The sequence below is a fragment of the Erpetoichthys calabaricus genome, chromosome 2, assembly GCF_900747795.2.
Source record: "Erpetoichthys calabaricus chromosome 2, fErpCal1.3, whole genome shotgun sequence".
Lineage (NCBI taxonomy): Eukaryota > Metazoa > Chordata > Cladistia > Polypteriformes > Polypteridae > Erpetoichthys > Erpetoichthys calabaricus.
In genome coordinates this window covers 5,562,465-5,589,222 of record NC_041395.2, presented here as the reverse complement: position 1 = coordinate 5,589,222, position 26,758 = coordinate 5,562,465, and the positions used below count along the sequence as shown (strand labels likewise).

General features: G+C 42.3%; 1 protein-coding gene across 3 annotated transcripts in view; it reads right to left on the bottom strand.

Moving 5' to 3' along the window:
• The window catches only part of eif3s10 (eukaryotic translation initiation factor 3, subunit 10 (theta)), an 86,773-nt gene that overhangs the window by 17,106 nt on the left and 42,909 nt on the right, over positions 1-26,758 (bottom strand). Inside the window, exons 15-20 of one of the 3 annotated variants that reach the window (XM_051923600.1) lie at positions 25,883-26,005; positions 22,505-22,658; positions 22,231-22,415; positions 15,710-15,804; positions 7,986-8,329; positions 7,461-7,625 (exon numbers count right to left, since the gene is read on the bottom strand). In XM_051923600.1, coding sequence (XP_051779560.1) covers positions 7,461-7,625; positions 7,986-8,329; positions 15,710-15,804; positions 22,231-22,415; positions 22,505-22,658; positions 25,883-26,005 — 1,066 coding nt within the window. Of the gene's footprint in view, positions 1-7,460; positions 8,330-15,709; positions 15,805-22,230; positions 22,416-22,504; positions 22,659-25,882; positions 26,006-26,758 lie in introns of all 3 variants that reach the window. The other 2 variants (XM_051923601.1, XM_028825652.2) reach the window with 2 other exon arrangements.

Here is a 26,758-nt window from a genome sequence, read left to right as displayed (position 1 = left end):
TGCCATGCAATAATGAATTATTGATAATGTTTAAAATATTCACTGCAAGAACATCCATTGCACTTTTTACGAGTTTTGTTGGCACTGGATCAGGGAACAAGTAGTGGGCTTCATTTTAGAAATTAAAGTTACGACTTCCTGCTCAGATACAGGATTAAAATTACTAAAGTGCTGAATGCAATGTGAGACAGGGTCTGCTAAGCTAGTATGTGGTTTGTACTGTGATGAAGAGATCTGGGATCTTATATTTTTAATTTTCTCATTGAAGAAGTTCATAAAGTCTGTACTGCTAATGTCTGTTGGTATTTTGCACTGTAGATCTGAATTTCCATTTGTTAATTTAGCCACTGTTCTAAACAGTACGAGGATTTTTATTATTGTTATCTATTAATGTAGAATAGTATTCTGAGCGAGCTTTAAAGAGGGCTTTTTTATATTTATTAACACTCTCTGTCCATGCAATTTGAAAGACATGTAGCTTTGTTGTTCTCCATCTGCGCTCCAGTTTTCGACACTCTAATTTAAGAGCTCGAGTGTTTTCATTAAACCAGGGAGAGTTTCTATGTGCTTTGATCACTTTTGTTTTAAGGGGAGCCACTGTGTCCAGAGCATCTCTCAAGGTCACATTATAATGTGATGTTAACTGATCTAAATTGTTTTCCACGTTTACATTTGATGTTAACTGATCTGAATTGTTTTCCACAATTACACTCGACTTACTCAAAGTATCTATAAATTTTGAAGCAGAGTTACAATCTAGATGTCGCACTCTCCTTGTTTTAATCTGGGAGTGTGTTGACAAGGGCAGGACTAAATCAAATGTAATTAAGAAGTGATCGGAAATAACTTCATTTAATGCAGCAATATTTAAATTTTGAATTTCAACTTTGTAAGTTATAACTAAATCTAATGTGTGGTTATGATTATGAGTTGGACCTTTGACATTCTGACAAAATCCTACTGAATTTAACAAATAAGTAAAACATTTGCTAAAAGTGTCAGTTTCCACATCAATGTGTACATTAAAATCCCCCATCAGTACTAAGTGATGATAATTTATAGCCAAGTCAGATAAAAGGTTGCTAAATTCAGACATGAACAATGAATACGGCCCTGGTGGTCTATAGACTAGCACTATAATTGTGTTGTAATCGGTTTTAATATTTAAAATGAATGCCTCAAAGGATGTAAATTTGCCTAAATTCTTAAAAGTAATTTGCATTTTGTTACAGTGAATTATTCCAAGGCCTCCTCCTCGACCAGAATCTCTAGACTTATGAAGGAACGAGTAGCCATCTGGTGACGCCTCCGCTAGGGGGACAGTGTCACATTTACTAAGCCAGGTTTCAGTGAGAAGACACAGATCAGATTTTGTACTTAATATAATATCATTTACCAAAACAGCTTTAGTGCCAAGAGAGCGAATGTTCAATAAGCAGCATTTAAAACTGTATGCTTCTTTCTGAACTGCCGATATATTTTTTGTTTTAATTTGAAGTAAATTTCTATTACAGATGCCCCTGGTGGAGGGTCTGGTTTTATCCCTTGGTCTAATTATACACCTTATTTTTTGGTTATCAATTAATTTAAGGTTTGTATCAAGACTAAATTTACTGGATGCCCCATGACAAGGATTATGGGTAACAGCTTCAGGAAAGTAACAGGTGGGATAAACAACAGCCTGTGATTTAAGATCACATGACTGCAGCGTGTGTGGTGCTCTAATCAGTCAACCAGGCAGATTTGCTGCCATATTTTGGGATAATACATAAGATCCCCTCCAGTTAGGATGAAGACCATCTCTTCTGAAAAATCCAGGCCTTTCCCAAAAATCATCCCAATTGTTCACAAACGCTATGCTTTTGTTTGCACACCAGGTTTCTAGCCAGCAGTGAAGGGAATGCAATCTGCTATAAATCACATCCCCTCTATGTAATCTTGGTAAGGGGCCAGATACAACTAAATTCCGACATTTTCTTTTAGCTTTGATGCAAAGAGAGATGAAGTTCCTCTTTAATACCTCAGATTGCTGTGAATAAATATCATTAGTGCTGATATGCAGCAATAAGGTAGATACTTCATCGTCGGCGACACGGTCCAATGCGGCCTCTATGCCAGAAATCTTGGCCCCTGCGAGGCACTTAACATGAACTGCTGGTTTAACACAGTTTGGAATTCTAACATTCCGCACTATGGAATCGCCAATTATGAGCACTGTCTTATTCTCAGTTTCAACAGGTGCACTGCGGAGTGCTGAGAATCTGTTCTGGGTCCGAATTGGTGACCTGGGTGCCGGGGGACTACATTTTGGATTCTTAGACCCCCGTCTTACTGTTACCCACTCGCCCTGTGGCTGAATTGGTGCTGCTGACTTCGGCCGCGCACTGACTACAGTGGGACCTGGAGAGACTGAAGCCGAATCAGAAGTAGCCGAATTGTCTAAACAAACCGAGTCGATCCAATTTTCGGTTTGCCTAATCGCTATCAGATTACTAACACGGTCCTCCAATTCGCGTATTTTCCCGACCAACTCTAAATTAACTAAACACTTTTGGCACGTGAAGCTGTCTACAATGTTGGCTGGAAAACCTGAAGTGTACATGCTGCAAGACACACAACATATAAACGTGCCCTCAACGGGCAGAGAGAACTTACGTTTAGTATTGATGTCATATTCTCCGTTTTCTATAGTTACTTAAGTGCTTTCTGCTTCAGAGACCATCGGCTTTAAGTTTCCACCACCCGCTGAGCGATCGACTTTAGTTTCTCACTGCAGGTTAACCAGTTGCCAGTAACTCGTTACAATTTTAACAACAAAAGATCCCAGGCTCTCAGACCATAACGCTACACAAGGAAGCACCATAATAGTTCTGAGTTTTCATGGGTGCCCTTTGCAATTTAATTTTGTTGGTGGGTAGGAACTTTTTACAACATTAGAACAATCTGGACAAGAACTGGCCCTTTAGCCCAACAAAGCTCGCCGGCCCTTTGCACTTTAACTGATCTAAAGTAACACCATGTCAACTTTTAAAGGTCCCTAAATTCCTGCTGTCTACCACCCTACTTGGTCACTTATTCCATGTGTCTGTGTGAAGACAAACGTCCTCATGTTTGTGCCGAAATTTACCCTTCACAAGTTTCCAACTGTGTCCCCGTGATCTTGATGAAGTCATTTTAAAGTAAACTTGCTCTGATCATTAATATCATGGGAGGAAGTCTCATTTCAGGAAAGGCTTGATGGTTCATGACACCCACGAGCTGAATGCTAAATGTTGTCGCATAACAGAAATACAGGGTGAGGCATAAAGATCTCCCACCTTTTGAAGGGGTATAAAAAAAAATGAACAAAGCTATCTAAAAACAAATTCTATATATTTCTGAAAAGTACATAAACAGTTTTGTTTTAATGGCTTTTAAAAAAATCACATCAGACAAATGGTGGCCGTCGTTGGCAATACATTACTTTGCTGAAGATGTTCCCAGAAGTTCTCCATCACTCTCCGGGTCATCTCAGGCGGAATGGCGTTGATTTTCTATCTGAACTTTTCCTTCAAATACTCAAGAGATAGAGGATGATGTTTGAAAGCAAAGGAAAAAGTCACATGGGCTTAAATCTGGTGGCCACCCCACAACTCTCCTTAAAGAGATCAAATGCCAAGGGAACATTTAACTCGACACTCCGAGTGAACATTGTGCTGTGTGAGCTGTGGCCCCGTCCTGTTGAAACTACACACGTTCTGTATCCACATCGTCTGGTTTGGAGCGCAGAAAGGTTTCCAACATTTCAACGTACAGGTCAGAGGTCACAGTTACCGGTGCACCACCTTCCTCAAAAACAAGTGTGGCCTGATCACACCAAAGTCGGCAAGTGTACTCTGCGTCCCTATCACAGAACGCTTGTTCTCATAATATGCTTGAACAACAAAGCCCCGATGTTCACCGGTCCAACTCATGATGGGTACTGAAAACGGTAGAGCCTACCTCACACCTCTCTACCCCGACGACAGTTCTCCCTCGAAATGTGGGTGATCTTTATGCCCCACCCTGTGTTTTCAAGACCACAAACACTTTAACTAAAGGTCATGTCACATTACAGCACTCTTACAATGGTAGACTTCGGCCAGGAAGAAGTAGTCTTGGTGTGCTGCCAGTTGTGTAATCGGACGTATTAAGCGATTCACTAAACCAGTCTGTGGCACACTCTGACAAAACCAAAAAGGTCATAAACAAAAAATCAAACCTAAGGGCAGGCTCAGCGTGCAGGAGATCTGAAAACCATTAAGCTTACACCCACAAATGCAAAACAGATAATGCAGAGATGAACCTCTCAATCAGAAGAAACACTTGCCAGTCTGATGTCGTCTTTTCTTTCATTATTTTTTATTCATTTTATTTTTTACAACTACCATGACAGAATGAAAATAAAGAACAAAAAGGGCAGACATTTTGGCTCAGCACACCATACCTGTAAACCCTTCAACACAGAAAATCGGCTTTGATATGCAGCACAGTGGTTGTCAATAAAAGGGATGAGCCTGCAAATTTTTGTGCTGGAAAGTCACCATGCAGTTGTGGAATTTCACATCACCAGTAACTCAAAGTCCTGTAAGTTGGGAAACTTAAACAACAACTTAATCAGCAAGTGCAGATGTCAAGTCTGATGTCCCCTCCAACTTCAGCCACTAATTGTGCAAGTTCTACCACTTACAAAGATGAGAGAGGCCTGTAATTTTCATCATAGGTATACCTCAACTATGAGAGACAAAATGAGAAAAAAAATCCAGAAAATCACATTGTCTGATTTTTGAAGAATTTATTTGCAAATTATGGTGGAAAAAAAGTATTTGGTCAATAACAAAAGTTCATCTCAGTACTTTGTTATATACCCTTTGTTGGCAATGACAGAGGTCAAACGTTTTCTGTAAGTCTTCACAAGGTTTTCACACACTGTTGCTGGTATTTTGGCCCATTCCTCCATGCAGATCTCCTCTAGAGCAGTGATGTTTTGGGGCTGTCGCTGGGCAACACAGACTTTCAACTCCCTCCACAGATTTTCTATGGGGTTGAGATCTGGAGACTGACTAGGCCACTCCAGGACCTTGAAATGCTTCTTACGAAGCCACTCCTTCGTTACCCGGGCGGTGTATTTGGGATCATTGTCATGTTGAAAGACCCAGCCACGTTTCATCTTCAATGCCCTTGCTGATGGAAGGAGGTTTTCACTCAAAATCTGACGATACATGGCCCCATTCATTCTTTCCTTTACATGGATCAGTCGTCCTGGTCCCTTTGCAGAAAAACAGCCCCAAAGCATGATGTTTCCACCCCCATGCTTTACAGTAGGTATGGAGTTCTTTGGATGCAACTCAGCATTCTTTCTCCTCCAAACACGACGAGTAGAGTTTTTTTCATCTGACCATATGACATTCTCCCAGTCCTCTTCTGGATCATCCAAATGCTCTCTAGCAAACTTCAGACGGGCCTGCACATGTACTGGCTTAAGCAGGGGGACACGTCTGGCACTGCAGGATTTGAGTCCCTGGCGGCGTAGTGTGTTACTGATGGTAGCCTTTGTTACTTTGGTCCCAGCTCTCTGCAGGTCATTCACTAGGTCCTCCCGTGTGGTTCTGGGATTTTTGCTCACCATTCTTGTGATCATTTTGACCCCACGGGGTGAGATCTTGCGTGGAGCCCCAGATCGAGGGAGATTATCAGTGGTCTTGTATGTCTTCCATTTTCTAATAATTGCTGCCACAGTTGATTTCTTCACACCAAGCTGCTTACCTATTGCAGATTCAGTCTTCCCAGCCTGGTGCAGGTCTACAATTTTGTTTCTGGTGTCCTTTGGCAGCTCTTTGGTCTTGGCCATAGTGGAGTTTGGAGTGTGACTGTTTGAGGTTGTGGACAGGTGTCTTTTATATTGATAACGAGTTCAAACAGGTGTCATTAATACAGGTAACGAGTGGAGGACATAGGAGCCTCTTACAGAAGAAGTTACAGGTCTGTGAGAGCCACAAATCTTGCTTGTTGGTAGGTGACCAAATACTTATTTTCCACCATAATTTGCAAATAAATTCTTTAAAAATCAGACAATGTGATTTTCTGGATTTTTTTTTCTCATTTTGTCTCTCATAGTTGAGGTATATCTATGATGGAAATTACAGGCCTCTCTCATCTTTTAAGTAGGAGAACTTGCACAATTGGTGGCTGACTAAATACTTTTTTGCCCCACTGTATATATATATAAAAGCCAAATACCACTGGCTCACTCATCATGAAATCTCCTGAACCAGGAGGACTTACGACTTGAAATTTGTAATGTAGGCTACCCTTAGCCCATAGGTGCTAGCTAAGAAACGGATTTTAAAATTTCGTGGTCCAAGTGTCTGTCTGCTTTTCATGAGAGAATTACTTAGTGCAAAATCAACCGGAAAGTTGAAGCAAATTATAGAAAACAAGCAGATCTAAATGCGTCAAGTACCAGAGTTCGCTAGCCGGACCGAATCCAAGAGAGTGGCTGTGCGGGGCCATCCTTATTCACGCGTCAGCCTCTGTTTGAGTTAAGTCTGCGTCTCGCCACGTTTTGGAGTGCACCTCACCTCCGCTTAGCTAGCCATACCTGTTTGTTCAACAGACATCATCATCTAGAGATTGTTAAGGAGTAACGTTTGACGTTTCTGAGACAGAAATCAGAGCTACATGTGTTTTAGAGGGTAGCTGCTGATTGCCAGAGATCACAGCATTGTGCTTTTCTCCCCACGCGGGGAACGCTCTCCCGTCACAGCTAAACACGATCAGATAAGAGTGCCAACGTCTATTGATTTGTAAAGTTTGTCCACGGGGTACACCTAGTACACTTATAAAGACGTTGCGCTCTCCCAACACAAAGACTGTCACAAATTGGCCAATACAGAGCGTGTTACATCCAAAGGTACAGACAGAAGAGCTATAAGGGATATGCCACAATACTTCCTTAAGAAATTTCCAGAATTTCAAGTTTTGACGTGCGTGTCGTGATTAACTGTTTGAGGATACGATTTGGCAAGTCGTGCCCTGTGGAAGGGAGGGCTGCCATCCAGGTAGACTCCACTACCAGGTGTACAAACAGGTAAAATTTAAATGAATTTCATCGAGACCCCTCACACACACATTTTATGTTCATTTCACATGGCAATTTATTGCCTACAGAGAAGCAAGAAGGTTTCTAAAGCAAAGATCAGCCCTGAAGTTAACCTTCTCTTGATTTATGTCACGTTGATAATCACTTCATTAGTAAGATCACCAAAGTTACAAAAAGATAGAAGTCATCAGGCTGATGAGCAGACTAAATTACAGTTAAGAGTGGTATATTAGTCTGAACTCGGTGTCAAATTTCAAGAAAATAAAACAAATGTCATTAGATTAAAAAAAAAAAAAAAAAAATTAGAATATGGGGAAAAAGTTGCATATTTCTAACATACCTGGTTTGCCAAGTGGTTTCCAAGGAGTTGCTCTGGAATCTTCCCCACGTATAGATCCTTTTTCATCTTCTTCATCCTTTCTTGTGCCAGAGTCTTCGTCGAAGCCTCTCCTGGGGCCACGGTCTTCGTCGAAGCCTCTCCTGGGGCCACGGTCTTCGTCGAAGCCTCTCCTGGGGCCACGGTCTTCGTCGAAGGCCCGCCTCGGGCCACGGTCATCGTCGAAGGCCCGCCTCGGGCCACGGTCATCGTCGAAGCCTCTCCTGGGGCCGCGGTCGTCATCAAAGGCCCGCCTCGGCCCGCGGTCGTCATCAAAGGCCCGCCTCGGCCCGCGGTCATCATCAAAGGCCCGCCTCGGCCCGCGGTCATCATCAAAGGCCCGCCTCGGCCCGCGGTCATCATCAAAGGCCCTCCTTGGCCCGCGGTCATCGTCAAAGGCCCTCCTTGGCCCGCGGTCATCATCAAAGGCCCTCCTTGGCCCGCGGTCATCGTCAAAGGCCCTCCTGGGGCCGCGGTCTTCATCGAAGCCTCTCCTGGGGCCGCGGTCTTCATCGAAGGCCCGCCTTGGCGTACGGTCTTCATCGAAGCCTCTCCTGGGGCCGCGGTCCTCGTCAAAGGCCCGCCTTGGCCCGCGGTCTTCGTCGAAGCCTCTCCTAGGGGCACGGTCTTCATCGAAGCCCCGTCTTGGCGTACGGTCTTCGTCGAAGCCCCTCCTGGGGCCACGGTCCTCATCAAAGCCTCGTCTGGGGCCATGGTCCTCATCAAAGCCTCGTTTAGGTACTTTTTCATCACCACTACGCTTAAGACCTGAATCCTGGTCTTCATCTTGGTTTGGCTTTTCTTCTTCACCACCATCTTGTCGCCATTCTTTACTAAGCAGACACAAGTAAAAACGCTAATTAGGTGGGGCTTTTTAATGTGAAATAAAGAAACACAGGAATAAATATTCAAACTAAAATTATACAGCTTTCACAAATGTTGAATTCATGTTGAATTCTTTCAAAGTATTATAGGAAAAAATACACAGAACTCCAGGAGTGAACATTTCCGTAAATGTAATCATATAAACTAACACGTTAATGCAAACACTTCAGTAAGTTCCATGTTAAAACATGTGTAGCAGAAAGTGTCTTGGACTTGACTACAACCTGTCATGGGTGTCTGCACCTACCACACAAGCGATGAGGGAAGACAGTGGGTGGGCAGGCCAGCCAGTACTCCTGATCACTGGGGACACCGAGGGACCCACCGTCTTGACACTAATTACTGTATTTTTCGCTCCATAAGATGCTCTTTTTTCTCCCCAGAAGAAGGGTGGAAAAGTCTGTGTCTTATGGAGCAAATATTGCGTCACAGACCGTGATGTGTATTACCTGACAAAAGTCAACATCCAGGGGTAGAAGGTGACAATCGGCTGTTAATGGCAACAAAACTCACCATTACATTAAAGGCATTCCCTCTCTGCTTGGAAAACTGTTACACACATTGACTTGGCATCTAATCCTTGCGTGTGCGAGAGTTACGAAATGTAAAAAGGCAAGATGGCATCAACATCTCACAAGGGAGCGAAGAGAGTGCAGAAAAAATACACAGCAGACGATGTTTTACACATTACCGCGGAGTCGGACTCTGATTTTTTAGAATCAGATTTTGTTGAGAGTGATCAGGAGATCGAGCGAGAGAGTGAGGAAGTGGTATCAAATGATTGGACACCAGACGATGCCGCCCCAGCTGAGTGCAAGTGTGCAGCTGATGCACCTACAGTAAGGTTAGTGCGGGAGGAATACCCAGACATTGATCCGTGGGAGCAAAACTGGCTACCGGACTTCACAAGACGGCATGGCTTGCTGTTGGACTCGACAGATTACCAGCCGCTGGACTACTTCAGGCTGCTCTCTCCTGATGCTGCCATTCAGCTACTGTCAGAAGAGACAAACGGGTATGTAGAGCAATTTTTTGCATCACGGGCTGCGTTTGCACCACATTCTCGTTTTTCAAAGTGGAAACCCATAACAAAAAAGACAAGATGAAGGACTTTGTGGCCTTACAAATAGAGATGGGACTGGACTGGCGATATAACTTCAGGGAGCACTTGTCCAAACGTGCTTTGTCCCCTGGTGGCTTTGGACAGGTTATGCTGCATGATGATGGGTACGTGCTGCTGCAAAGTGATTGTGAGCAACTGAGCTTCATAAATTCTGACACTAGCGATGACTTATTGGGGATTCCAGAAAACTAAAAGAGTGCTTGAACCTTAAAGTCTCTCCTTATTTGTTAATGACGGTGATGATGGTTCTTAATACCATTGTTGACTTTACATGGTTGAAATATTATTTTGCTATATTTTATTAAATATATTAGTACACCATTTGGTTCAGAATACAGTGGTACCTTGGTATACGTCTGCTTTGGAATATGTCCAACTTGGTTGGACGTGAAAAATTTTGCTTGGTATACGACCTTTGTTTGGAATACGACTCGCGTGCTAGAACACCACGTGTAGTATAGCGGGTCTGCAGCTTCAAAAAAAAAAAAAAAAAGGGGCCAGGTTTTAACCCGTACAGCCGTGCCGTTCTCCATGGGCGCAATTGCACAACCACGGGGAAGTTAATGAGGTAGTTGGAGCGAGTCGCACCTGCACAGGTGGGCTGTGATCGGGAAGAGTGAGACTACATTTTTAACCTCAGATTTTATCAGATTTATTTATTGTTGTTTTTATCCCCACAGAACACTTGTTTTTATGGATATTTATTAAATAATTATTTATTGAAACCAGATGCACTGCACTTTTTGTTAGGACACCGATTTTTGTTTTAAATAAAAGCACCATGGCATTTTTGCATGTTTCCCTGGCTTCATTTGAGAATTGTCCTCATTTGTCAGCTCATCTCAGTGACATTACCGACACACTGTCTGGTTCAGGGCTCCCCGTAAGGACGTATGGGAGTGTGGAGCGGACCTGCATCGGCAACACACCACGCACTACCCTACACTTCCCACGAGCGTCAGTACGGCAGTTGCTAGCATTCAGTGAACAACCTGTGCTATAACTCTATGAATTTTCACATGATTTTGTGTTCTTTCGCGTAAATTTGAATTGATTGTTGAAAAGTATGAAGGTGGCATGCGTATCCGGGACATGGCTGCTGCATACCGTATGCCGAGAACGACGGTATCTACAATTGTGAAAAACAAAGACGTTATTAAAAAGTAAAGTGAGATTAAATTTTTATTTATTTCATCTAATTGCTTTTGTATTTATGTATTTTAGTATTAAGTAGTGTATAAATTATTTTATACAACCCCATCAATGTATAATATGCCACTAACAATAGGAATTTTTTTCATGGGAACGGATTAATCATTTCCTTTTCATTTCTTATGGGAAAAATTCGTTTGGTATAAGTCCTGTTTGGTAGAAGTCAAAGGATTTGGAACGGATTAAGGACGTATACCGAGGTACTACTGTATTTTTATTCTTGTTTTCCTTGTCTAGGTGCGTCTTACGGAGTGAAATATACGGTAATTCATAAACTGATAAGGAACAATCCCTTGGAAAATTCTTAAGTTACTTTTGTGTGTTGCTCTTTTTCTTTACTCGGGTGTTCTTCACATCAATTGGCTTTGAGAATGACCCTACTCTATACTGCTCATGGGGTCTCTTAATACACATAACTTGCAATCTAAACAATCTGGCAATTAGTCACCTGCTGCATTTCACTTAAGGTTATACAGTAATCCCTCGCTATATCGTGCTTCGCCTTTCGCGGCTTCACTCCATCGCGGATTTTATATGTAAGCATATTTAAATATATATCGCGGATTTTTTTGCTGGTTCGCGGATTTCTGCGGACAGTGGATCTTTTAATTTCTGGTACATGCTTCCTCAGTTGGTTTGCCCAGTTGATTTCATACAAGGGACGCTATTGGCAGATGGCTGAGAAGCTACCCAACTTACTTTTCTCCCTCTCTCTCTCTTGCGCTGACTTTCTCTGATCCTGACGTAGGGGGATTGAGCAGGGGGGCTGTTCGCACACCTAGACGATACACCGCTCGTCTAAAAATGCTGAAAGATTATCTTCACCGTTGCTACCTTCTGTGCAAGCTGCTTCCTGAAGCAACATGCTGCACGGTGCTTCGCATACTTAAAAGCTCGAAGGGCACGTATTGATTTTTGCTTGTTTGTTTTTCTCTCTCTCTCTCTCTGCTCCTGACGGAGGGGGTGTGAGCTGCCGCCTTCAACAGCTTTGTGCCGCGGTGCTTCGCATACTTAAAAGCCAAACAGCCCTATTGATTTGTTTGCTAGAGATTGTTTTCTCTATCTATGTGACAATCTGTGCTCCCGACACGCACTCCTTTGAAGAGGAAGATATGTTTGCATTCTTTTAATTGTGAGACAGAACTGTCATCTCTGTCTTGTCATGGAGCACAGTTTAAACTTTTGAAAAAGAGACAAAAGTTTGTTTGCAGTGTTTGAATAACGTTCCTGTCTCTCTACAACCTCCTGTGTTTCTGCACAAATCTGTGACCCAAGCATGACAATATAAAAATAACCATATAAACATATGGTTTCTACTTCGCGGATTTTCTTATTTCGCGGGTGGCTCTGGAACGCAACCCTCGCGATGGAGGAGGGATTACTGTATATATCAGGAACCAGTTGAGGAGAAAATACTCATCGTGTCACAGACTATCAAGAAATGGTCCTCCAGTGCAGGAGTTGAAAGAATGAGGCAATTGAACATTCATCTCAGTCCCAAGGAGGACAGAACGTTCAGATGAGAAATGCACATGAAGTGACACTTTTCTCTTCCCCCTGCAAATATGGAGGAATATTCTGGACAAAGTCAGAGAGGCGAGATTGTGTTGGTTTGGACATGTGCAGAGGAGAGATACTGGGTATATTGGGAGAAGGATGTTAAGGATAGAGCTGACAGGTTAGAGGAGAAGAGGAAGGCCTAAGTGAAGGTTTATGGATGTGCTGAGAGAGGACATGCAGGTGATGGGTGTGACAGAACAAGATGACGAGGACAGGAACAGATGGAAAAAGATGACCCGCTGTGATGACCCCTAACGGGAGCAGCCGAAAGAAAAAGAAGAAGAATCTGGGGAAAAATAACTAAATACAGTGGAACCTCGGTTTGTGAGTATAATTCGTTCCGGAAACGTGCTCACAGTCCAAAACACTCATATATCAAAGTGAATTTCCCCATAAGAAATAATGGAAGCTCAGATGATTCGTTCCACAACCTAAAACTATTCATATAAAAATTATTAATACAAAATATAAAGTAAAAATACATAAAACAAATTAACCTGCACTTTACCTTTGAAAAGAACCATGGCTGGTGTGAGTGAGTTTCTAAACTCTTGTAGGTTTCCACCCAATGGGATGACACACGGAAGAGCATCCCAAAGTAATCGCAGTCTCCCAGCGCTGTAGCAGTTCGTCGTAAAAGCGAATCCGAAAAGATCGCAGACATGCTATAAGCACCTGCCGTCGATGGGTGATACAAGGAACATTATAAATGCGCAGGGCACAGTACTACTTGTCCACGACCCTGCCTGACTGCTGTGCCTGTGTATAGGATCCTGCTACAATAAATAACCGCACTGCTGCTGTTTCAAGTTGAATAAAGCTGGTGTTGCTAAAGTACTGAGACTCAGCTTCGTGTTTTGGGGTGCAAGACGGGACTCGCACATCACTGCGCGCACACACGCATACAGTCACAATGCTGTAGTAAACAGTATACGTTCATACGGATGTTGACTATATGAGCGAGGCATGCCGACTCAGACAGAATAGGAGACGATTACCCACAATCCCGCAGCGAGAGAGAGAGAACAACCATCAGCTCAGTTGTGATCACATGACGCTCAGCAGACAAAGCGTATACGTACTACTCGTATTGCAAGACCGTTGCTCGTTCATCAAGTCAAAATTAAAAATTTTATCTCGTCTTGCAAAACACTCGCAAACCAAGGTTCCACTGTACTCAAGTAAATAAAAGTGCTGTGAAATGTGACAATTAATAAATGTGAGAATACACGAAATGTGAGAATAAACTGAATCTCTCATGGAGTATATTTTTGTTGCTAATTTCTTAATTTTCTTGACATATATGAAATGTGAAACAAGCACTGGAATGAAAACTGTCCCTGTCAATCATCAAAGTTAAGAGGGCGGGTTCTAGCGAGTACTGTTTTTTATGATTGGTGGGACTGGCCGTAAACCTTTAGTTATTATCAAGGGCCGCGTTAACAGCAGACACTTGAGATGCTAACTCCAAAATGTTTTTAATTAATTAAAGTAGCTTCTTCGTATAATAATTCTGGCCCAGTTTTTATTGCACTCATACGTGACGCACATACAGTCACAACTTGGGAGCATTCGCACGAGTCCAGCAAAGCACATGCGTCCGCTCTGTGACAAGTGAAAGGGCCACTTTTATTTTGGGGCTCATTTGATGTTGTGCGTATGGAGGAATATTTTGGATAAAATAACATTTTATGCTTTTTCTATTGTTACGTTTCACAGTATTTTTATTTGTATTTTAATATTATTATTTGATATGCAAAGGCACAACTGAATGAAAATCAATTATTTAACATGTATACCTTCTTTGTGAGAATATCTTATTTAAATTGGAATCAAAGTTGCTGCATATGCATTTTAGTCAGTAAACTGTTGTAATTCAATTAAAAATGTGTATCTTTAACCTTCTTATTGTCGTTTTTTGCATTTTTTCTATTTATGGCAAACTACAGTAATCCCTCCTCCATCGCGGGGGTTGCGTTCCAGAGCCACCCGCGAAATAAGAAAATCCGCGAAGTAGAAACCATATGTTTATATGGTTATTTTTATATTGTCATGCTTGGGTCACAGATTTGCACAGAAACACAGGAGGTTGTAGAGAGACAGGAACGTTATTCAAACACTGCAAACAAACATTTATCTCTTTTTCAAAAGTTTAAACTGTGCTCCATGACAAGACAGAGATGACAGTTCTGTCTCACAATTAAAAGAATGCAAACATATCTTCCTCTTCAAAGGAGTGCGCGTCAGGAGCACAGAATGTCACATAGATAGAGAAAAGCAAACAAATCAATAGGGCTGTTTGTCTTTTAAGTATGCGAAGCACCGCGGCACAAAGCTGTTGAAGGCGGCAGCTCACATCCCCTCCGTCAGGAGCAGAGAGAGAGAGAGACAGAGGAAAACAAACTGAAAAATCAATATGTGCCCTTCGAGCTTTTAAGTATGCGAAGCACCGTGCAGCATGTCGTTTCAGGAAGCAGCTGCACAAAAGATAGCAACGTGAAGATAATCTTTCAGCATTTTTAGACGTAACGTCTAGGTGTGCGAACAGCCCCCCTGCTCAATCCCCCTAAGTCAGCGCAAGAGAAAGAGAAAAGTAAGTTGGGTAGCTTCTCAGCCATCTGCCAATAGCGTCCCTTGTATGAAATCAACTGGGCAAACCAACTGAGGAAGCATGTACCTGAAATTAAAAGACCCATTGTCCGCAGAAACCCGCGATATATATTTAAATATAAAAATATTAAAATCCGCGATGGAGTGAAGCCGCGAAAGGCGAAGCGGTATATAGCGAGGGATTACTGTACTATTAAATGATTTATTAGTGCCAACTTCTCTGCTTAGGATGAATACCCAGTCCCCCATAGGTCAGCAACCAATGCCAGCCATTAGCCAAAAATATCAAACACTGTCCCAAATCATTTCAAAAGTACGGGTTTCCAGGGCACTCAGTGTATCAACAGGATTGTATAAAAACATTCATTTTTTTATGAGATGGGATCGATATGAGGAGACATGGTGGTGCAAATGAAGAATCAAGGGCAGCTATGAATATTGCCTGTAAATACAGCAGAAGCATTTGGAGTTTTTCAAAACTTTTCTTTCATGATAAACCCCAAAAGACCACAAATGCATATGCACTACAGCAACGTACTGTTCAGGGAAAAAACAAAGACTGCCTGGCTGTGTGTAATAACTTTAATTACAAGATTTACTTACTTTGAGGGTGCAACAGAACTGTGGATGCTAAAATGTAGACCAAGCAGGTGATATAAACCAAAAACCCTTACTAAGTAAGTAAAAGTGTCCTTCATTTTGACTTGCAAGTGTCAGCTGTCTCAGGGTGTAAACCAAGAGGCACTTTAAATATAAATTAAAAATGCATCCCTCTTTGGTAAAAAAACAATGAAAGTGGCCTAAAACTCTGTTCATGCCATACCTTTCCGTGCCAGGCCGACGCCAGTCAGAGTCCCCACCTTCAGTTTTCTTTCTCCAGCCACCGTCATCTCTGTCAGGCCATCGCTGAGCGGTGTCCTAGCCAATAGCAGAAAGGCTCATTAAATATAAAGTTAAACTTCCAGTGGCAAAACAGAACAGGCAACCAAAAAGAAGTGATCAGTGCCATACGGTACATAGCATTTCTTTTCATCAATTATTCATATTTTTCTCTGTAAAGGTAAGTACACATAAGCAGGAGAAGTGCTGAAATGCCAAGGCTTAGAGGCCCAGTTTGTTGGTATACACAACTCTACACACAAATGATAGTTTTTAACAAAAGCGAATACTGTGAGAGCACTGCTCATTTTTATGATATGTAAATAAAACAGAATAAAGCTAAGATAACATGATAATTCTGCCAAGTTTCTAATCCCTGCAGCTCTGGGTCACTGTCACCAAATACAGGCACAGGGGTTACAGCTCAACGGTACCTACAGCCAGTTTACCAGGAGCTCAAGAAAACCTCCAATGTGGAACCCGCGGTGACAAATGGCATTAATGAACATGGGGCAGAGTAAGCTGTTGGTGTCCTCATGAATTCGTTCCCAGCCTTAATGATAATTAAACCTTTTACTTAGCAGTTCCAAAGCATTAACTAAATCAGTGAATCCTTTCCAAGCCTAATAAGCAGCCTACAGTGTCACAAAGACAATAAATGGCTGATGGAAACAACTGCTGTGAAGAATCCACAACTTATTTTAAGTAGGAATCTGTGGGACAGTAGACTTGTCTATAAACCGTTTACCACAACTGAACCTTCGACTTTGAAGAGTGCGTCTTTCATCTTATAGGTATGATGAGCCACCAGCTTCAGATCCGTCACAAAAATCAAGGAACATCCATTTGTATTTCCATTTGAATGTCAACAACCAGCTCTTAACTACACCATAATGTCTGGCATGGCATGTTTGCATTTCCAACTTCCTTCAATCGTTCACTTAGACGCACTGTGAGCTGGTGGCTGCTGTGCAGTCTCATCTGTGTCTCTACTGCTGTCGTTAGGCAGATTTGTCGACTTGGGTGCATTGATTACTGGAATCGGCATCTCCTGTGGCCGCTCTCTTAATGGCAATCCTTTTCATCTCCTTTGGATGGGGCATCAAACATCATTTACTTTGGTTTCACATTTTGCAATTCATATTTTCACAATAATAGCAGTTTATCGTAATCAGAGGATCCAATTAATGAGAGCACCACAGGTCTTTGCAGTTCAAAATCGCTACCCCTACTTTGAGCACTGCCTTCATGTGGCACTGGATTGGTTTAGAAATGTGACACGCCGTGAGCTGTCGACTTGTTCCTGCCACACATGTTCGCTCCAGTCATCTGGCACAGCGTGACTACATGTGGCCCACTGGGAAAGACTCTTCAATGGCACAACTCCTTATGTTGAACAATGGAAACTGCAGGCTCCAAAGGGCAGGAGCAAGTGGTGGTATCTTATGAGGCCATGAAACTCACCTGAGGAATCACAAGACGCCAGGGACGCCAACTGTCCTACACACTATGGTGCCTGAAAATAGGGGGGTAACCATGAAGAAAGTGTTGGGTGACCAAAATGTGTGCAAATCCCCGCAGACTTTCATCATAGGTGTGAATTGTTGGATTTGTAATTTTAACTCTTTTAGGGCGGATGTCGACTTTTGTCGACAGGAGGGGTTGAGGGCAAATGTCGACAAAAGTCGACATCCAGGGATAGAGGGCGACAATCAGCTGTTAATGGCGACAAAACTCACTGTCACGTCACAGGCATGGAGGACATCACTGTGCTTGAAGGAATGTTAGACTCATTGACTCGCCATCTAATCCTTGCATGTGCGTGAGTTGCGAAATGTAAACAAAGGCAAGATGGCATTGACATCTCACGAGGGAGCGAAGCAAGAGCAGAAAAGAAAATACTCAGCAGACGATGTTTTGCGCATTATCGCTGAGTCGGATTCTGACTTTTCAGAATCTGATTTTGTTGACCGTGATCAGATCATCGAGCAGGAGAGTAAAGAACTGGCATCAGCTGATCGGACACCAGTTTAGCGCATTCGCGCAGCCGACACACCTACGGCAAGGTTCGTGTGGGAGGAATACCCAAACATTGAGCCGTGGGAGCCAAACTGGCTACCGGACTTCATTAGACGGCATGGCTTGCTGTTGGACACGACAGATTACCAGCCGCTGGACTACTTCAGGCTGCTCTCTCCTGATGCCGCTTTTTGGCTACTGTCAAGACGAGAAAAACTGGTAGGCAGAGCAATTTTTTGAATCGCAGGCTGCGCGTGCATTGAATTCTCGTTTTTGAAAGTGGAAACCCACAACAAAAGACGACATGAAGGGCGTTGTGGCCTTACAAATAGAGATGGGACTAGACTGGCCATATAACTTCAGGGAGCATTGGTCCAAACATGCTTTGTCTCCTGGTGGCTTTGGACAGGTTATGCCGCGTGATGATAGGTACGTCCTGTTACAAAGTTTTATTCACTTCTGTGATAACCAGAAGCAAATCCCAAGGGGTGAGCCAGGCTATAACCCCATGTATAAAGTTCAGCCCCTGCTTGACATTGTGGAACCAACAGATAAACAGTTTTATCATTCTGGCCGCGATTTGTCTGTGCATGAATCTATGATAAAATACAAGGGATGACTTTTTTTCTGCCAATATATGCCAGACAAGCCCACAAAGTATGGCATAAAGGATTCTGTACTGGCAGAAGTAAACACTGGTTTCTGCCTGAAAGTAATTACATATACAGGAAAGTATTCCTTTCAAAGAGAGAACTGTCCCTTGACAAGTCAGGTTGTGCTGGAGCTGCTTCAGGGCTATGAACATTTGGGTCATGTTGTGTACATTTGGACAATTTTTAGACCTGTACAGAATTGTTCATGGAGCTACAGAGAAGGGGAATTGGAGCTTGTGGCACAGTGAGGGTGAACAGGAGACAGAGGCCTTCACAGGCTGAAGATAAAAAGAGGTGACAATACGAGCAGAAAACTTGGTGGCGGTGTCATGGCACGATGTTAAACAGGTGACTTGTCTCTCTACAATACACACTAACAATATATGTGAGAAAGTGCAGCAACAGACAATTGAAAAGGAAACCCCAGTGCAACACGTATGGTAAGCAGTGCAATGTGGCAATGACTGAAATTGGCTGTTTTGAGGGAGAGCAGACTTGGCAGGACTTTGCTGTGTAACATGTATGTGAACTCATATGGTATGCAGGCTCATACAACATGCAAGACAGTAACATTTGTCAAAAGTAAATATTTTTTGTTGATTTGATATGTTAAACAATTGCTTTGTGTTCTTTTTTAAAAAAAGTTTTTGGAAAAATATTCAGCCCTGGGAGAAACAAAAAAAAAATTAGCCCTAAAAGAGTTAAACTGCGGAGCAAAGGGCCACATCAAGGAGAAATGAGTTTCTGTCCCAAACGTTATAGAGGGCACTGTACCTACACGATCCACTATTTCACATCAAAAGTGAGTCATCCACACATCTGTCCACGTCACACTGTCTCCACTCCATACTGAGAACACTATAAAGCAGCAGTCTTTGTAGTTTACGTACTTTTGCTTGAATTAAGAGGACATTAGAGGGTCAGCTCAAGTTGGACGGTTTGGAGACAAACTCAGAGAGGCGAGATTTCATTGGTTTGGAAAGATGCTGGGTGTATTGGGAGAAGGGTGCTAAGGATACAGCTGCCAAAAAGGAGAAGAGGAAGGCATAAGAGAAGGTTTATGGATATGGTGAGAAAGGACATGCAAGTGATGAGTGTGACAGAGCGAGATGACGAAGACAGGAAGATATGGAAGAAGATGATCCGCTGTGGCAACCCCTAACGGGAGCAGCCGAATGAAGAAGAAGAAGATTGAACATTTGAATATCAGGGATGTAAGTGAATGTAGTCAAAACCACTGCTGGTAATACACTGATATTGAAGTGAATGAGTCTCAGCCTATGGAGCTGGGGCGTCGAAAACCGTCATTTGCCCACAAAACACTGTAGCCATCGTAAGATCATAAAGCACACCAGTTGTAAGTCAAAGACCTTCTGTAAATGTAGTGCTGCAGCACATCAAGTCAAGTGGGACATAGGACAAACATGGTAACTAGCTGGAGTCCAGTAACATTCCCGAGACTTTAATGAGGGTACATCACATTCATCCTGCACCAATGCAAATTTCTCAGCGATGCACCGTCTCTCTCTTTCACATGCATTAACAAGGCCAAACGGAGGAAAGCTACCCAGACCAGACTGGCAGCTCAGCTTCTCTTTCAGATTCAAGCTTAAAAGGTCATCGTCACCCTCAAAGTTCTGAGCTTATCCATCCATCCATTTTCCAACCCGCTGAATCTGAACACAGGGTCACAGGGGTCTGCTGGAGCCAATCCCAGCCAACACAGAGCACAAGGCAGGAACCAATCCCGGGCAGGGTGCCAACCCACCGCAGGACACACACAAACACACCCACACACCAAGCACACACTAGGGCCAATTTAGAGTCGCCAATCCACCTAACCTGCATGTCTTTGGACTGTGGGAGGAAACCCACGCAGACATGGGGAGAACATGCAAACTCCACGCAGGGAGGACCCGGGAAGCGAACCCAGGTCCCCAGGTCTCCCAACTGCGAGGCGGCAGCAGCGCTACCCACTGCGCCACCGTGCCGCCCGTTCTGAGCTTATTCTAACTGGAAATTGGAGCCAATTCACAAGGCCTGTCCTGTGCCATTGCACTGCTAGGATCACCTTGAATTTTCTAACCTTGTAACGCTGGGGTGTCGAAGGTGGCAGCAGATTTTCATTCTAGCCATCTTCTTAAGTAATGACCCGTTTTTTTCTACTAATTAACTTATTTTGCCTTAGTTTTAATTGACTTGACTCAGACCCCTCAGTTGTTTCTTTTTCCTTAATTAGCAGCCAAAACAATAATGAGACCCAAAATGAGCCGCCACATGATCAAGTCACCTGTGGCCATCATACAATATCTGAAAATAAAGAAAGGTGAAGGTCTCAGTAAGGTTGATGTCTGAGGTCACCAAAAAGTTCTTAGAAAAAACAAAACCAACAGTTTTGGAAATGTCTGCTGTAGCAGAATGAGAGCAGCAACAAGCCGCGGGTTTAATTAACAGCAAAAATCGGCTTCCCGTTAAGAAACTGGTTGGAGTGAAACTGATTGAAGTTTGAAATACCAGTTTAGCTGGTCACCCGTCGACTTGTTTCAAATCTCATTTCTGTTTGGCTCTCACTTAATGAAGAAACAAATCAGTTCAGAGGACTGAATCCTTAAAAAACAGGGGGCTATTAAAATGAAGGGAAAAGGAGTTAACAAACAATAAAAACTGAGTAGAAAAAGAGTTAGAATGAAAACCTGCAGCCACTGCGGTCCTCCGGGCCTGGAGATTGACACCCGTGTTCTAACGCTACATGCTGGACAGTATCTGTTTAAAGCAAATGATCGGTGAAATCAGTGACCGTGGCGGATTGTCAATACCTTAAAAACAGAGTGTGAGACAATCTACTTTGATTTTGGGTGTCTACTCTTAACAGTCTCAGTCTTTTTATATCCACAGCCAGACTTGCTTAATTTCACTGTCAACTGACAGTCTCTCACACCACTGATCAGAACTGGCACCTGTGCCACAGTGTGAGAGGCTGGGCTGGTGGCCCAAGCTGGGATAGTCGTGTTCCTCAGCCATTCGACAAGATAAGAGAGCTGGGTGAAACGATATGGTCTACCATCGAGGTTACTTAATAGTTTAAGGCAGTGGTTCTCAATCTGTGGGGCGGGCCCCCCTAGTGGGGCATGAAGATGTGGAAAAAAAGAAAAGAAGAATCAAAAATATGAAAAATACATCTACTGAAACAAAAACAAATTAACAAACTACATTCTGATGCTAGAAAAATAAATACAGTTAGATAAATGTCAATTAAAGTTAAGTAGGTAGAATAAAATATGCATCTATGATATATCATTAATTAAAAAAGAACAAATTGGTATTAATGGGCTCCTTTCAAAAAAACGTTAGGGGGCATGATTAAAACTTATGAAAACTCGGGTTGCAAATACTTAAAGGTTGAGAAACGCTGGTTTAAGGGTAGTATCCAAACTCGGGTGCCATTCTAGGCATTCACCTTGCTCACTTACGTCAGCAGCTACCACCTGATCTGGGCAATGGGAATAATAACTGGCACTCAGTTTCAGGTTTACGTTTTGGCCTTTGAAACAAAATAAACTCAATCCCCCAGTGCTATAATTCAAGTGCAATTTACAGAAAAAAATTGAACCTTAATTTACAGTTCAGTATAGCATTAAACTAAAAACATAAAAACAACGCCCTGCCATTTTCTTCAACGAAATAAACCCAGCAAACACAATAAGAAAGTGAGCAGTCCTTTCATCCAAATGAAATAGTGGAGGATATTAATCAGCAATCAAGTGACGACTATTAGAAAAGGGGGCTTATTCACCTTTGAAAAGCTTTTATCCTCTGGTACTCTCCTCTCTTCCTCTTTGCGGCGCTCTCGTTCCTCAATCTCAAGCTGGCGGGCACGCTGTTTCTTCTCCTGCTCCTCCAGCTTCCGCAGGCGTTCCTGATAGACTCGCTCTTCCTCTTCGCGCTGCTCACGCTCAACGCGCTCCTTCTCCTCTCTCTCTAGAAAAGCAAACACCTCACCCAGATGAGTACCATGTTCTGTGAAGACGTGACTGCGCGGTTATGACACACACATCTCCTGGGGTTACCTCTTTTTAGCTCCTCTTCGTGCAGACGCTGGGCTTCTTCCTCCTTTTCTCTATAATATGCATTGCGTCTGTCCTCCTTTCGTTGTTTTTTACGTTCTTCCAAACGCCTCTTTCTCTCTTCAATCAGCCTTTCTTGGAACTGTTTGAGTTTTTCCTAAAAACATAAAAGCACCCATGAATGACCATGAACGAGTAAATAAATAAGAAAAACAGCCCTTTACTCTCCCTAAAGGCGACATGCCTCACACCTCCTCCTTACACTTTTATGCTCTACAGCTCTAATCACCAACACCTTGCCATGTTGTACTAAGATGGATCAAAAATCCCTAGTTTAGCCATGGAGACACAATACCCAGAAAGGGGGCTCAGACCTGTAAACTTCAACGTCACGGCCAACGTATTCATATAAAATGTGAAATTTAGCACACAAAATGTTGAAGTTTTCTATTATCTTTAAGAACAAATTCACAATGTCATCACTTGAAATGTCTAATCACTCCGATACTTGTGACATGGACACAAGTTTTATTTTTTTTTAAAAACTTTGATAATTTCTCATTCATTACGTAAAATGACAGTTACGAAGGGTGTAACAACACAGGGATATCCACTGTATTTATGCCCTTCAGTTTACATACTAAATGTATGTGTGGAGTTTATTTTAATACCAACAACAGTAACCAAAAGGCCTACTACAGAAAACATTTGGAATTCTTTTCGAACTAGAGTTTTATGAAAACTGCTCATTTTGGTTTAAAGCTTTGCATGCATTGTGAAGCCCTAGAACTGAACACTTGAGTAAGGCCCTGTCACACACATGTGAATAGAAAGGAGCTGTATGGACCAAGAGAAGGTAATTCCACGCCAGGCCAGGGGGTGGCAGGTTGTACTGAACCTTCTTCTATTGTCTGTGCAGACAAACAATGGGAAAACCTACTTGAATCAACTCTGGAGACATCACGTCCGGTTCCGGTGACCAGAAACCCATCACTTCCCGTTCTCCTATGTCACTTCCTGTCTGGAAATTTAAAACTGCCATCCTCTTCAACTTGTTTGGACTCCATCAGAGACACTTCAGTCTCAATTTCAAAACCCATTGCAGCCAGGGATAATATACGGGTGGCTGCCACAAACATTTTTAAGTGTGTTGAGTCTGATCATTTTACAGCCCTTAAAGCATGATAATTGCTCCAGGGGCACTGTAAAATGGCTGACCCTACGTTCCGAACCCCCAAAGGTCCAATCAAAGATTAACAAAATGCATTAAAAAAAAAAAAAATACAGCAGCATAAAACTTAAGAGGTGCTGCTGCCTGCACAAACCTGCATGTGGTTCATATAAAATACAGGTAGATGTGGAGTGCAAACCACAAATGCTCAAAACATCACTACGCTTAGCAGACAGCAATTGTGTTCGTCTTTTCCACATTTACAAGACAGTCTCCAACACGTCGCTCATGAGCTACCGGTAGCTCGCCACCCCTTTCCAAGTAGCTCACCAAAGGGTTAATGAATCCTACATAAATTTGAAAACTTGATTTGTCACATTAGGGGGTGGGCGATCTTTCCAAAAAAATCATATCACGATCCTTTTAACACAATATCACAATCCACAATCTGAATGGCAATCTCTCTTTTCAATATGGCATACACTTATGTGAATTTCCGCTTGGGATTAATAAAGTATCTATCTATACTTGATGAGTTTGAGTCCGGATATTCTCAAGACCTAAGTAACACTTTATTTTAAATATCAAACAAAGTTGAATTCAATTGTTCTCTCTTTCACTAGCTAAGCGGAGTTAAGGAACACGACCTGAAGCTGGCGAATGAGTGAGTGAGGAAGGCCCCTCCCCTCGTTGTGTGTTTCTCGGATTCATGGAAATAAAGCGAACTCTGATACATTGCAAAATGAGAGAAGTCGCAAAATCAACCGTAATGTTCAAGCAAATTATAGAAAAAACCTGGTCTAAATCCGTTAAGTAGTTCTCTCGTGAAAAGCAGACAGACAGACAGACATTGGATTTTATACATTAGTAAACCTTCAAAATAATGTATCGTTACTCTCAACAGCATTTCTGGAGCTTAGTAGAGCCAGATAACTATAAGAATCTTCACCAAGCAGCTCTGAAAATGTCTGCTGTGTTTGGGTCTCCATACCTCTTGAGTCTGACATGAATGTCATAAAGTCAAAGTTCAGAACAAGACTGACAGACGAACATTGACATGACTCCGTAAGAGTGAACCTCAGTGGCTCCACTCCACCATACACCTCAGTGCCAGTCATCTGACTAACTAAACAACACATCAAACCTGCAACTGGACACGTCAATAAAGTGACATGTGACAAAATGACAAATGAATACGTCATATCTGTGGATTTGGAACTACATTGTTTTGTTTTGACAGCATTCACATTTTAATTCAATAGCGTGAGATACACTAGAAAATGCAGACAGCCATACAAAATGTACTTGCAGGTGAACTAAATATTTTTGTGATGTTTTAATGTAAAACGTGAGTCGTGGACAACAACATTTTGTACAAGCTTTTTCAGTTTGTTTGGGTTGAAATAAAACATGAGAATAAACGTAAGAAGACATGAGTAGCTCTCGGCCATTTTCATTTTGAAAAAGTAGCTCGCAGGGGAAAAAAGGTTGGAGACCCCTGCCCTAGAGAGAGGGTTTCACCATACAGCCTGGGATACACCAGCGTTCCAAGTCTGGAATCACCCAAAAATGCTCATGTGTTTGATACAATGGATATTTTGTTTTAATGAAGGTACCACTGAACTGATAGAAAAATAAAACTAGTGTTACAAATGGCTATTACTGCTTGAAATGTCCAGTTTAATTTATTATTCACATAGGATTGTAAAGTCCCATTTTTGGGCAGCCATTACTTCAAATTTAAACTCTTAGGTCTTTAGGTTTAAATGCTAATCGACATTTAAAAGACATTTATGTAGTTATGTTAGATGTATTTTTCCAATAATGCAAGTAAACTGGCCTGCAAACAATATTGGACTTCTCAGGCCCCCCAGTTCCCCAGGAACTGAAGGCATAACTGGGGTGCAACAGGTAAGTGGACTTGAAACGTTAAACCTTCTTATTTATCACAGCACTGGAGAGTAGCGATGCGTTTGCATGTTGGTCATACATACAAGGAAGAATTTCACTGCATTCTGTACACGACAGTAGGACTACAACATGAACATGTCAAAAAACAGAACGACACAGTATTCTAACCACGACTCATCATACCAGAGGAGACTTCTGGTGGACCTGTTTGACACTTCTGAACGTCATAAGAAATTAGACCATCACTAGATTACTGTACAGTTCTTTATATATCAGACCATGTACAGAATTGTACGCACCTCATAAACAGAGCGGCGAGCAGCTTTAATTTTTGATAAGAAGTAATCCTTATCTTCCAGCATTCTTGAGAGTCTTTCTTTGTGCTCCAATGCTTTTTCTCGTTCCACTTTCATGATGTTGATCTACATGGACAAAAATCAGAGTGAATGAAAACGGCTCTTTTTGATGAAAATTACTGGAGCAATCAATTCAAAGCTTGTTTAGTGCATTACATTTAATTAAAACAGCAACTTAAGAAATAAAGTAAAAATGTAAAATTGAACCTGCAGAAAAATAAATAAATAAATCAAAGAAAAAACATAATATAGAGAACTAAGGAAAAAGAGGCTTCTGTTTAGGAACTGAAGAGAGTTTTAGTTGGATTTGTTTCAGCAAAACAGATGGAAGAGAAATGAAAAGTTGCCATTAATTTTAACACTAAAGGGAGTGTCCACACAAACCTAGCTAGCATTGGGCGCTTTCAAAGAGAAGAACTTTTTTGTCAGGAACCAGGGACTTTGTGAAACCTTTGGAGCATTCCTACAACAGGAACTCGAGCCATTTGTAGCTCCTGCTCCAGGGTATGTACTTTTACTCAACCAAGAACTATCATGGGTGGGGCTCGGGTGATGAATTGTGCTGACTGTTTGACCACAAGCACTGACGCCTTCTTACAAATCTGTTAGTAGTTTGGGCTTTGTAGAGGCATCGGTGGAGTTGGAGCGCTACGCTTCAAACCACATCAATCTTCTAAGCCTCCTTCCTGATGCGCCGTGTCATGCGCAGCATCAAAGCAATGATCCCCTACATGAAGTCACAAACGTTTAGGAGCAATGAACATGAACACCAGATTGCACCGCACTTTGCACTGCATCAGTCTTCATAGTCACCACCCT